Below are 14,628 nucleotides of genomic sequence, written 5' to 3'. Positions count from 1 at the left end.
ATAAATCAAAACTAAGTGGGGAAATAGAGTTTGTTGTCGTTTTCCTCCTAAGTGGACATCGGAATTCAAAGGGTTAGGGCTGGTACTATGTTCACAGTTCGCGTTGACATTTTCGCGGTTACTTTATCAAAATAGTTTAATTGAAATCTGATATATTAACTCAATTGATGGGAGCCACCGTGGTGCAATTGTTAGCATGCCCGCCTTGCATACATAAGGTCATGGGTTCGATTCCTGTTTCGACCGAACACCAAAAAGTTTTTCAGCGGTGGATTATCCCACCTCAGTAATCCTGGTGACATTTCTGAGGGTTTCAAAGCTTCTCTAAGTGGTTTCACTGCAATGTGGAATGCCGTTCGGACTCGGCTATAAAAAGGAGGTCCATTGTCATTGAGCTTAACATGGAATCGGGCAGCACTCAGTGATAAGAGAGAAGTTCACTAATGTGGTATCACAATGGACTTAATAGTCTAAGTGAGCCTGATACATCGGGCTGCCACCTAGCCTAACCTAACTCAATTGATGCGCACTCTCTTTTTCATTCATATTTCGTCAATACACTCAAAAAAATTTTACTTGGATCCAAAGATTTTGACATTCTTTTAAGGATTTTGGTATTGATTCCGAGCCAAAGCTGCCGTTTCTTTAAAATAAAGACATTTTTTTAGCGACCTACCTGGCTTTAAATCTAGGGCCAATAAAATTAAAATTGGGATACAGATCTCATATATCAAATTTTCATTCTCTTTTCGCGGTTTAAAAATAAAAGTACTAACGTACAAACAAATGCCAGTTTAAAAATTCAAATTATAACGGATACTTCAAAGTAAAAAATGTTTTCTTAATTCCAAAAAATCTTTAAACCAAAGACGCTAAATCCTTAAAATAGGTATTAGCCTATATTTGAAGCTTTTTTATCTTAAATCTATAATTTCAATATTTCACTTAATTTAAGGACAATTTCTTTAAAACAAAAATGTGTTTCTTTACTTTAAGGAAAATTAGCCTTAGTTCAAAGACATGCGACTTTAACGGAGGGACGCAAATTTACAAAATTTGTGTCCTAAATTTATTGAAGAAAATTTTTGAAGCAAAGATTATGAACTTTATTTTAATTAAAATTTCATTATTTTAAAGAAATTTTTCTTTAATATTTTGTAAATTTCGCATACTAAAATTTAGGTTGTGTAATCTGTAATATCACGTAAATATTTTTTTCAGTGTATGTAAATGGAGTATGTTTTTTTTCATGTATACAATTTCATAAAAAGAAATCGCAAAAATTAAGTGAATTTTGAACTCGAAAAACGAACGTAGTACCAGCCTTTACACAATATTAAGGACTTTCTTTAACAAATATGCAATTTCAATCTAAAGTCGTAGGACTTTGGGGCAAGGCAAATTTTTCTTAAAGTAAAGAAACACATTTTTGATTTAAACACTCAAACAAAAGTTTACTTGGATCCAAAGATTTTGACATTCCTTTAAGGATTTTGGTATTGATTCCGAGCCAAAGCTGCCGCTTCTTTAAAATAAAGACATTTTTAGTGACCTACTTGGCTTTAAATCTAGGACCAATAAAATTAAAATTAGGATACAGATCTCATTTATCAAATTTTCATTCTCTTTTCACGGTTTATTAAGAAAAGTACTCACGTACAAACAAATGTCAGTTTAAAAATCTAAATTATAACGTTTACTTCAAAGTAAAAAACGTTTTCTTAATTCCAAAAAAACTTTAAACCAAAGACGCTAAATCCTCAAAATAAATCTTATTTAGCCTATATTTGAAGCGTTTTTATCTTAATTCTAAAATTTCAATATTTCAGTTAATTTAAGGACAATTTCTTTAAATCAAAAATATGTTTCTTTACTTTGAGGAAAATTAGCCTTAGTTCAAAGACATGCGACTTTTTTTCATTAAATTTAGGACACAAATTACAAAATTTGTGTCCTAAATTTAATGAAAAAAAATTTTGAAGCAAATATTATAAACTTTATTTTAATTAAAATTTCATTATTTTAAAGAAATTTTCCCTTAATATTTTGTAAATTTCGCATACTAAAATTTAGGTTGTGTAATCTGTAATATCACGTAAATATTTTGTTCAGTGTATGTTTTTTTCATGTATACAATTTCAGAAAAATTAATCGCGAAAATTAAGTGAATTTTGAACTCGAAAAACTAACGTAATACCGACCTTTACACAATATTACGGACTTTCTTTAAAAAAATGCAATTTCAATTTAAAGTCGTAGGACTTTGACGCAATGCAAATTTTTCTTAAAGTAAAGAAACACATTTTTGATTTAAAGAAATTGTCTTTAAATAAACTGATATATTGAATTTTTAGATTTAGGATAAAAATGCTTCAAATTTAGGCTTGTGCTTATATATTGAGGATTTTGAATCTTTGATTTAAAGTTTTTGGTATTTTTTTTTTTTTTTGAAATTAAGAAAACCTTTACTATGAAGTATCTGCTTTAATTTCTAAACTTTAAGTAAGAATTTGTACGTGAATAGCCTTATTAAAATATCGCAAAAAGATAATGAAAATTTGATAATAGAGATCTGTATTCAAATTGTAATTTTATAGACCCTACACTGAAAAACGCATGTCCGGTTCCAAAGATTTTGTCTTTACTTTAAAAATTATGGTATTGATTCCGAGCGAAGAATACAAGTAAGGATACTTTTAAGACACAATTCTCTTTTAAATTTGGGTTTTGTGTGCTTGCTTCTAGGAAGCAAATTTAAAAATTTCGTTTTTTTAGCTTTTTTTCTTCCTATGCTATCAAAGTCCTTTAAAAACGAGTTAATGAAAACTTTATTTTCCAAATTCAGACTCGACTTCCAGTAGAAATTATGCTTGAAACATAGCATAAAACATAACATAAAAAGTGAAACATAACATAAAAAGTAAAAAAAAACGTCTTTAAAATAAAGTGTTGAAAAGCATGTCTTATTTTTGAACGATTGTTTGTTTTGTAGTTAAAATGCAAAAAGACAACATACTTAAAGACAAAAAAAAACATCATTATTAAAGACAATTTCATCAATTTTAAATTTTTTTTTTTAATTATTAAAGTCAAATTGGCCTTACCCCAAAAAAAAATTTTCTTTCGTTTTTGCGCACATTGGTTAAATTAACTAAAAATAGGGGGAAACTATACAATTTCCCACAAAGCAATTCAGAATTACTTAAAAATTTGTAAATTTTACCACAAATTCTCCCATCTTCAACTTTGTATGGCGCTAAAGACATTTTTGCAAATTTTAACTCCAATTTTTTCTTCAAACTCTGACATTTTCTTTTGCCAGTAAAAAAATTAATTATGACTAATAAATTTTCTCAGTATGAGCGGAGTTTGTAATAAAGTTTAGTAAAAATTTTCTAAAATTTTCGAGTGGAGATTTATAGCTCGATATATCCCTAAAAATTAAAAAAGTCTGAACTTTGGCTCGGAATCACTATCAAAATCCTTAAGTTTAAGGTCTAAATTGTTGGATCCAAGTAAACTTTTTTTTTTGAGTGTACATATTTTAAATATGAATAAATCACTGAACTGTATAAAAATTTACAATTTTTGTTATACTAAATGCAATAATGTTCGTTTAACTAAAAATTATCTATTTTTGGGAATGGTGATGATACTTTAAGGTGGGTATTAAGTTCGAGTTTAGCCGCCATTTTTCACGATTATTTTTCTTTAATAATCCATTTTAAGGAATAGAAACTTTGTGAAAATTTTCTTTGGGATATTCCCCATCAAGTTATAATAAAATTTGCAACAAATATGCATAATTTTATGCCTTTTTTACTGATTTAATTTTCACTTTAGCGGCTAAACTCGAACTCGAACTTAGTGTTTAAAATCGGCATCGGTTAATCGGTTTCCAATACAAACACCGAAACCGGATAGTGAAAATTTGACATTTTCGGTTAATCCGAAAACCAGATTTTGAACAACGAATAACCGGAATTTTCTATTCCAATGAAATTTCTATGAACTTTGTTCTATGTTTCCTCTGAAAGTCGAACTTCGATGTCGATTCCCTTACAAAAAAGAAACCAGATAGTGAATAATGGCATTTTTCTTTAATCCCAAAAACCCGTTTTGAACATAGGTTAACCGGAATTTTCTATTCCAATGAAATGTCTATGAACTTTGTTCTATCTTTGTTCGATTCCGTTGCAAAAAGGGAAACCAGATAGTGAAAAATGGTATTTTTGAAACCGGTTTTTGAACATCGGTTCACCGGTTCCCTCTGTTTCAATGAAATATCTATAAATTTCTTTTCCTCCAAAAGTCAAACCTTGAGTAGAGAAGTACTGAAGAGTTGAAACAGTTAACGCTCTACAGTACATTCTCAATAATTAGCACAAAAAATATTTTATTACACTGGCCTTTATATGACAATTTTGCATTCTTTGTTCAAATTAAAAAGAAGACCATAAATTGCGTGTCCTGTATATTGTACAACTGATGACATTTAGTCCGAAATATCTATACCCTACTACACACGAAACATTTCTTTTTTTTTTCTTCAATCACAAAATTAATTGATCCAATTAATTTTTTAATTGAAATGTCTTCAGTCACAGAAATGAGTTAATTGAAAGTCAATTAAAAAATTAATTGATACTATTAAATTTTGTTTCAATTAAAAAATTTGTTGAATCAATTAAATTTTTAATTGAATATTTTTTAAAACTCAATTAAGACTTTAATTGGCAAAGAATTTCGTGAAATTTTTTTCTGTGTATAGAAATACCCGGTAAATTTCAGAAAATTTAAATTTATTGCTAAATCTGCATAAAACAAAAGATTTGACAAATCACCTCAAAATAACTTCTTATTCTTGCTCTAGAAGAGCATTTTTGCATATACATCAGATGGAATGACTTACACGAAAAAAAAAGTTTTTTGTCTTCAATCACGAAATTAATTGATCTAATTAATTTTTAATTGAAATGTCTTCAATCACAGAAATGATAGTATCAATTAAAAAATTAATTGGAAGTCAATTAAAATATTAATTGATCCAATTAAAAAATTAATTGATACTATTAATTTTTGTGATTGATATTTGTTTCAATTAAAAAATTTGTTAAATCAATTAAATTTTTAATTGAATAGTTTTTAAAATTCAATTAAGATTTTGGGCAAATTTTAATGAATTTTTATCTGTGTAGGTAAAACTTCCAAATATGTTTGCTGGGTAATAATGCAATAAACTTTTACAATAAATCATGTTTAACCATCAATCATATGAACTTTATACACTTGGAAAAAAAGATAATTTTTATATATATCATAATTTAAATAAAAATTTACAATTTTTGTTTATACTAAATGCAATGATGTTCGTTTAACGAAAAAACTAAACTAATTATCTATTTTTGGGAGTGTGGGGGCGGTACTTAAGGTAAAACTTAATTAATTAGCTGCTTTTTCATCGGGCATAAAAAATGCACTAACCGAAGAACTTGCATTATTGGGCAAAGATGCGGCCGGTGTCATATCGGCATCATCTTTCTGCAAATTATCATCCGTATCCGTACCATTATCCAAGCATAGCTTAAGAGATTTTGCCGATAATGGTGTCTTCACTTCTGGTATAGATTCATGAAACTTCTCTGAGGTGGCTGAAGGTGATTTGCGATAATTGTTCGGATTGAATGGCGGTATATTGTCCATTTTCAAATGCAAACGCTTCATAGGTGGTCCAATGTCTTGTTTGTGTTTTTTCGTCATGGCTTCGAATTTTTGTAGATTCTGTTGTCTTCGAGTATTTGGAGATTTATCGGCCGATGTGACCATAGATTGATCCAATTTATTTTCGTATTTCTTTTCGAGTGATTGTAAAATGTTACCAATTTGCGAGGCTTTGGTTTGAAGACGAGCTACCATTTCACCTTTCTGGGTAAGTTCATCTTCACATTCCTGTTTCGAGCATTCGAGTGGCATTTAGGTATTTTTTGTTAACAATTAAATTTTTGTTTCTTAAAAATTTAGTCGCTTGATTAGGTCAAAATTAAAATTGTATGACAGTGATGGTGGATAATAAAAGAAAATCTTAACGTAAACTTAAAAGTATTGCAAGATAAAGTTGGAATTCTTTTGTTAAAGAAAAAAAGAGATATCAAGTATAAATAAAAACCGAATAAAATCAGCGGACTCTATCGATGTTGTTGATGGATGATTGAATTAATGAGATGACAACTTAATATCGGATGCTTGAGTCATATCGATATGATCAGTCTTAGTTTCTTCAGTTTACAGTATTGTTTCTAGCATTTAATTTTGGAGAGTTTACCAACCTGTAACTTGCGATACATTTCCAAATTGATTTGTTTAATTTCATCCAATTGTAACCTCAGCGATACTATGGTGTCTTGTTTCTCGTGTATATCCTTTTCCAGCAGTTTCATGGCCATATCCGATTCAGCTTTCAAGGCCACTTGTAATTTCAATTCTTTCTCCAATTCAGAACTTTTCTTCTTTTCCTTATCCAGTTCCGTTTTAAGATTTTCCACAAGATTTTTATCTTGATCTTTGGAATTATTAGAGCTATTGTCACTTTGATTTGAATTCAAAGATGGTGGTCCCACATCTTATTTGTTTTGAGGTTTTTATAAAAAAAAACATAATTAAGTGGATGTAATATGAATAGAAATATTTCATAGAATTTCAAAAGACCTACTTGCTACAGAATTTTGTCTCATAGCTTGATTTTCTGCTTGCAAAGCTAAAAGACTGTTGCGAGCTATGGCCAGATCTTCTTTCATAAGAGCATTTGTTGTAGTCAGAGATTCAACTTTGGCTTGTAAATTACCCACAGTTGCACTAAATTTCATTTTCAATAATTATTTCAAATCATCTTAGTTATAACATGCTTCAAGACTAAAATATGATATGTTAGTTATTGATAACAACTTATCACAAAAATAAAAAGATTTATTGTAATAGATATTCGAATCTATTTTTTTAATTTCATGGAACTTAATATTAATATCAAAAATGTAAACCCTTTGCAATGCAAAAATGTTTACGTGATGGAGATATATTGTTCTCTTGAGCTGATATCAATATTTGATCGAATGAGTTGAACAGTAGGAATCTTCACACGTTCTCCATAGAAATGGTTTATTTGATATTATGGAAAAGCAAGTATGTAAGAAATAAATAAAACAATTTTACCTACTAAATTAATTGATCAGATCAGTTTACCTACTAAATTAATTGATCAGATTAAATATTTAATTTTTTTAATTGAGGCAATTATCTATATTTGGTTGAATTATGTTTTCAACTTCAATCAAATTTTTAATTGGAAATATTTAGGTGATATTTTCTTTTGAGTGATTAACAACCCTGAATTTAACTCCCTATCACGCTGCTATACGCTGATATTTTTTTCGAAATATTACTAAGCGAACTTATTACTAAGCGCTAGTGCATTATCTATAGAAATAAAATTTTGAAAAAAATTTCTATAGAAATAAAATTTGAAAAATTTTCTAGAAAAAAAATTTGACACAATTTTCTATAGAAATAAAATTTTGACAAAATTTTCTATAGAAAGAAAATTTTGAAAACATTTTCTATAGAAATAAAATGTTGACAAAAATTTCTATAGAAATAAAACATGACAAAATTTACTATAGAAATAAAACATGACAAAATTTTCTATAGAAATAAAGTCAACATTTTATGTCTACAGAAAATTTTGTCAAAATTTTATATCTACAGAAAATTTTGTCAAAATTTTATTTCTATAGGAAATTTTGTCAAAATTTTATTTCTATAGGAAATTTTGTCAAAATTTTATTTCTATAGAAAATTTTGTCAAAATTTTATTTCTATAGAAAATTTTGTCAAAATTTTATTTCTATAGAAAATTTTGTCAAAATTTTATTTCTATAGAAAATTTTGTCAAAATTTTAATTCCTAGAAAATTTTGTCAAAATTTTATTTCTATAGAAAATATTGTCAAAATTTTATTTCTATAGAAAATATTGTCAACATTTTATTTCTATAGACAATTTTGTCAAAATTTTATTTCTCTAGAAAATTTTGTCAAAATTTTATTTCTATAGAAAATTTTGTCAAAATTTTATTTCTATAGGAAATTTTGTCAACATTTTATTTCTATAGACAATTTTGTCAAAATTTTATTTCTCTAGAAAATTTTGTCAACATTTTATTGCTATAGAAAATTTTGTCAAAATTTTATTTCTATAGAAAATTTTGTCAAAATTTTATTTCTGTAGAAAATTTTGTCAAAATTTTATTTCCATAAATTTTGTCAAAATATTATTTCTATCGAAAATTTTGTCAAAATTTTATTTCTATAGAAAATTTTGTCAAAATTTTACATCTATAGAAAATTTTGTCAAAATGTTATGTCTATAGAAAATTTTGTCAAAATTTTATTTCTATAGAAAATTTTGTGAAAATTTTATTTCTATAGAAAATTTTGTGAAAATTTTATTTCTATAGAAAATTTTGTCAAAATTTTATTGCTATAGATAATTTCGTCAAAATTTTATTTCTATAGAAAATTTTGTCAAAATTTTATTTCTATAGAAAATTTTGTTAAAATTTTATTTCTATAGAACATTTTGTCAAAATTTTACTTCTATATTTTGACTTCTATTGTATTTCTATAGAAAATTTTGTCAAAATTTTATGTCTATAGAAAATTTTGACAAAGTTTTACTTTTATAGAAAATTCTGTCAAAATTTTATGTCTATAGAAAATTTTGTCAAAATTTTATTTCTATAGAAAATTTTGTCAAAATTTTACTTCTATAGAAAATATTGTCAAAATTTTATTTCTATAGAAAATTTTGTCAAAATTTTATTTCTATAGACAATTTTGTCAAAATTTTATTTCTATAGAAAATTTTGTCAAAATGTTATTTCTATAGAAAATGTTGTCAAAATTTTATTTCTATAGAAAATTTTACTTCTACAGAAAATTTTGTCAAAATTTTGTTTCTATAGAAAATTTTGTCAAAATTTGATTTCTATAGAAAATTTTGTCAAAATTTTGTTTCTATAGAAAATTTTGTCAAAATTTTATTTCTATAGAAAATTTTGTCAAAACTTTTTTTCTATAGAAAATTTTGTCAAAATTTTATTTCTATAGAAAATTTTGTCAATTTTTTTCCTATAGAATATTTTGTCAAAATTATATTTCTGTGAAAATTTTGTCAAAATTTTATTTCTATAGAAAATTTTTGTCAAAATTTATGCCTATAGAAAATTTTGTCAAAATTTTATTTCTATAGAAAATGTTGTGAAAATTTTATTTCTATAGAAAATTTTGTCAAAATTTTATTTCTACAGAAAATTTGGTAAACATTTTATTTCCATAGAATATTTTGTCAAAATTTTATTTCTATAGAAAATTTTGTCAAAATTTTATTTCTATAGAAAATTTTGTCAAAATTTTATGTCTATAGAAAATTTTGCCATAGAAATTTTTGTCAAAAAATGTTGACAAATTTGTTTCTATAGAAAATTTTGTCAAAATTTTATTTCTATAGAAAATTTTGTCAAAACTTTTTTTCTATAGAAAATTTTGTCAAAATTTTATTTCTATAGAAAATTTTGTCAATTTTTTTTCCTATAGAATATTTTGTCAAAATTATATTTCTATGAAAATTTTGTCAAAATTTTATTTCTATAGAAAATTTTTGTCAAAATTTATGCCTATAGAAAATTTTGTCAAAATTTTATTTCTACAGAAAATTTTGTCAAAATTTTATTTCTATAGAAAATGTTGTGAAAATTTTGTTTCTATAGAAAATTTTGTGAAAATTTTATTTCTATAGAAAATTTTGTCAAATTTTTTTTCCTATAGAATATTTTGTCAAAACTTTATTTCTATAGAACACTTTGTCAAAATTTTATTTCTATAGAAAATTTTGTCAAAATTTTATTTCTACAGAAAATTTGGTAAACATTTTATTTCCATAGAAAATTTTGTCAAAATTTTATTTCTATAGAAAATTTTGTCAAAATTTTATTTCTATAGAAAATTTTGTCAAAATTTTATGTCTATAGAAAATTTTGCCATAGAAAATTTTGTCAAAAAATGTTGACAAAATTTTTTATAGAAGTAAAATGTTGACAACATTTTCTATAGAAATAAAATTTTTAAAAATATTTCTATAGAAAATTTTGTCAAAATGTTATTTCTATAGAAAATTTTGTCAAAATTTTATTTCTATAGAAATTTTTTCGAAACTTTATTTCTATAGAAAAGTTTTCAAATTTTATTTTATAGAAATTTTTGTTTCAAATTTTATTTCTATAGAAAATTTTTTCAAAATTTTATTTCGGTTAATCAGATTTCATTACAATAACCGAAACCGAATAGTAAAAAATTGGAATTTCCGGTTAATTCGAAACCGGGTTTGAACATCGGTATCCGGGTTTCTCCATTCCAATGAAATTTCAATAAATTTTACCATATATTTCCTCTTAGAGTCGAACTTGGAAATCAAGGAATTTAAAGACTACCTGGTAAACATTTTTCCGATATGGTCATACATGTAGAATGTCCAAAACCTACACCGGCTAATCGTTAAAAAAAAAGAAATCGGGTAGTGAAAAATTGACATTTTCGTTTGAACCTAAACCCGGTTTTTGAACATATGTTAACCGGTTTTTTCTGTTTCAATGAAATTTCAACTTTGCCATATGTTTCTTCTAAGAGTCGAACTTCTAAGGTGAGGATTTTGAAGACATCCGGACAAAATTGTCTGATATGGTCATACATGTAGGGTATCCAAAACCGACATCGGTTAATTGGATTCCGTTACAAAAATGGAAACCATATAGTGAAAAATTAAACTTTTTTAATCCGAAAATCGAATTTTTAACATCGCTAACCGGGTTTCTTTATTCCAATGAAATTTCTATCAACTTTTCCTCTGAGAGCCGAACTACGAACTCGAGGAATATGAAGACAACCGGATAGAAAATTTGTGCGATATAGCCATACATGCTAGGTGTCCAAAACCTATACCGGTTAATCGGATTTCGTTACAAAAACAGAAATCAGATAGTGAAAAATGGAATTTTTTTAATACGAAAGTGGTTAATGAATTGGTAGTTCTACAATAAAATAAGTATTTAAAACTTTAATTATCACTGGTTATTATTATTTCGGTTTTAAGCGCTTAACGAGAAAAACCCGCTGTACGTATCAAATCCAGTTTTTCAAAAAAAAACGGTTATTAGGTGCTGTACCTATATTAGAATAAATACGGCAAATTCACCATAAGATTTGATCGACGAATTCAAACCGATGATTTTACTTTCGCAAAGGACAATCCTTTGGCGTAGCCCTGTATCGCCAAAAGACTGCGTATTGTACAAAATGTATACGAGAAACTTACTTTTTGTACATTCATTGGATATGCCTATCATTATTGGTTCTTCTTGAATTATGAAAGGACGCTTCAACTTAATTTAAAAAATAAATAAATAAAAAATAATGACTAAAAATATCTACCATATTTTAGTCTATCAGCATGTTATCTAATAATAATTAAAAATCGCTTCAACTCACTTCAGATGACGATTAAGCTCTTCAATGTAGTTTTTCTGATCTAATACAGCAATCATATTTCCCTGACCATTTGCATCGATTGCCGGTTGCTGTTGCTGCTGACATTCATCGTCATTATCATTATTGCGTGAACTTGAGCGTAGATATAATGAAAAATCTATGACACCTTGTTGTGAGTCTAAATCCTCTTCTTTAACACACAAATTGCAATCGATAACATTTAAGCCCACTAATATACCCATGATTATAACAATCTGTAATAAAAATTAAACGATTGTAAAACACTATCGGTTGTCACGAATTAAACTGCGCTGTGCAAATACCTCATCACTCATCATCAGGGCATGTGGTTCGTAATATTCAAAAAGGGCATCTTCACGATGTTCAATTAATGCCTGCAGATAATCAGCTAACTTCTTTTGCATTAGAGCTATACGCAGCCAGGCACGAGCCCGACCTATGTGTGTTCGTACCGTCGGTAGATCGCGTACACTTGCTGTTATATCTTGAGCTTCGGGGCAATAAGTTTCAACACACTGCAAAAGGTCCCATAGCTCTTTGCGTGGTCCCAATAATCCCTATATATAGGGGGTAATTTCATAAATTAATGACGTTTTGTTTTGGTTGTGAATTTCCATATTATTACCTTCTTCGTTCTTAAACCATGGCCCAAGACATGTTCTATGACAATAAAGAAATGTTGTAATGGCAAATGATCGGAATCCAACATGCGTCCATAACGAACTGATTGTTCAAGTAGTTCTTTGACTACCAATTTACATATGTTCACCAAATTACTACGTTCAATTTCTGCTGGATCACGAGCTAAAAAACATAGTTTAACACAAAATATCTAGATAAGGACAAGGCCAAGTTCATACCTAAAATTTGGATTCACGAGACGAATACATATATATCTAAGAGGATTTAGGCCGATAGGCATTAGTTGCTAGTACCCGTATAAATAATTTTTTATAATATAAAATAGAGGAATGATTTTTTTCTTTTTTCAATATCCACAAAATTTTCTGTGAATTTTAAACTTTGCAGAAAACGAACTTACGATTTTTGAGATGAAATGTCTAAGAATTGGTGCTACAACAATATAATTTTGAAAAGCAAATCTCAACAAAATTTTGAATAAAAATCATATTTCGATGAAATTTGCTATAGATTGAAATTTGAGGAAATTTTCTATAGAAATAAAATTTCGACGAAAACATCCATACAAATAAAATATCGACGAAATTTTCTATAGAAATAATATTTCGATGAAAATTTCTGTAGAAATCAAATATCCATAGAAATGAAGTTTCGACAACATTTTCTATAGATATAACATTTTGACAAATTCTTTTAGTTGTTGTATAGTTGACCTTTTAGTATAATTATTTGTAGAGTTTGTAAGGCTTGAGGTCATTAAATTCAAACGTAGTGGCGAGCAAGTCACAACAGGACCACCAGTTTCAAAATTGAATTTCCCCGAAGACGGACAACGATGGTGTTCGAAATATTGGAAACAAAACAAAAATAAAACACTATAAAAAAACTAAGATTTTATTTTGTTTTATTAGTACATGACCTCAAGCCTTACAAACTCTACAAATAATTTTGACAACATTTTGAAGAAATTTTCTATAGAAGTAAAATTTTGAGGAAATTTCCAATGGAAAAAAATATTAAGAAATTTTTGTATAAAATCCAATTTCAACAAAAATTTTCAATAAAACCCAATTTCAACAAAATTTTGCTATAAACCCCAATTTCGACGAATTATTCTATAAAAATTCAAGTGTGGGGAATTTTTCTATAAAAATCCAATTTTGACGAATTTTTCTATAAAAATTTAATTTCAACGAAAATTTCTATAAAAATTCAATTTCAACGAAATTTTCTATAAAAATCAAATATCATCGAAATTTTCTATAAAAATCCAATTTCGACGAATTTTTCTATAAAAATCAAATTTCGTCGAATTTTTCATCATAAATCAAATTTCAACGAAATATTCTTTGAAAATCCAATTTCGAAAAAATATTCTATAAAACTAAAAGTTAACGAATTTTCTACAAAAATAAGATTTTGACGATATTTTTATAAAAATCACATTCCGACAAAATTTCTCCTAAAAAATTAAATTTTGATGAATTTCTCTATAAAAAATATAATTTCGAAAATTTCTATAAAAATTAAATTTCAACTAAAATTTCTTTAAAATTCAATTTCAACGAAATATTGTATAAAAATCAAATTTCGTCGAAATTTTCTATAAAAATCCAATTTCATGGAAATTTTCTTCAAAAATCCAATTTCGTCAAACTTTTCTACAAAAATCCAATTTCGTTTAAATTTTTTATCAAAAATTAAATTTTAAGAAAAATTCTTTGAAAAAATATTCTATAAGACTAAAAGTACAACACCGTGGTGCAATGGTTAGCATGCCCGCCTTGCATACACAAGGTCGTGGGTTCGATTCCTGCTTCGACCGAACACCAAAAAGTTTTTCAGCGGTGGGTTATCCCACCTCAGTAATGCTGGTGACATTTCTGAAGGTTTCAAAGCTTCACTGCAATGTGGGACGCCGTTCGGACTCGGCTATAAAAAGGAGGTCCCTTGTCATTGAGCTTAACATCGGGCAGCACTCAGTGATAAGAGAGAAGTTCACCAATGTGGTATCACAATGGACTGAATAGTCTAAGTGAGCCTGATATATCGGGCTGCCACCTAACCTAACCTAAGAGTACAACAAAATTTTCTATAATAATAAGATTTCGACGATATTTTCTATAAAATCCAATTTTCGACGAAATTATTGATGAGAATCAAAATTCAATTTCGACATGTTGTTCTATAAAAATTCAATTTCGACGAAATTATTTATAAAAATGAAATTTTTGAAGAAATTTTCTTAATAATCACATTTAGAAAAAATTTCTCCTATAAAAATCAAATTTGGAAGAAATTTTCTATAAAAATCAAAATACAATTTCGACAAGTTGTTCTATATAAATCCAATTTCGACGAAGTAATTTATA

The 14,628-nt window shown here is 26.9% G+C and overlaps 1 protein-coding gene across 4 annotated transcripts in view; it reads right to left on the bottom strand.

Annotated features, from left to right (window-relative positions):
- The window catches only part of LOC142222340 (RUN and FYVE domain-containing protein 2), a 48,407-nt gene that overhangs the window by 11,981 nt on the left and 21,798 nt on the right, over positions 1-14,628 (bottom strand). For 3 of the 4 annotated variants that reach the window (XM_075292441.1, XM_075292438.1, XM_075292439.1), the window contains 5 exons: positions 12,240-12,418; positions 11,917-12,171; positions 11,594-11,847; positions 6,710-6,852; positions 6,327-6,619 (listed from right to left, as the gene is read on the bottom strand). In XM_075292441.1, coding sequence (XP_075148556.1) covers positions 6,327-6,619; positions 6,710-6,852; positions 11,594-11,847; positions 11,917-12,171; positions 12,240-12,418 — 1,124 coding nt within the window. Of the gene's footprint in view, positions 1-5,200; positions 5,950-6,326; positions 6,620-6,709; positions 6,853-11,593; positions 11,848-11,916; positions 12,172-12,239; positions 12,419-14,628 lie in introns of those variants that run through there. The other variant, XM_075292440.1, reaches the window with a different exon arrangement.

This window comes from Haematobia irritans, chromosome 1, assembly GCF_050003625.1.
Source record: "Haematobia irritans isolate KBUSLIRL chromosome 1, ASM5000362v1, whole genome shotgun sequence".
Lineage (NCBI taxonomy): Eukaryota > Metazoa > Arthropoda > Insecta > Diptera > Muscidae > Haematobia > Haematobia irritans.
The sequence above is the reverse complement of the archived record's forward strand: the minus strand, read 5'-3'. Positions and strand labels throughout refer to the sequence as shown.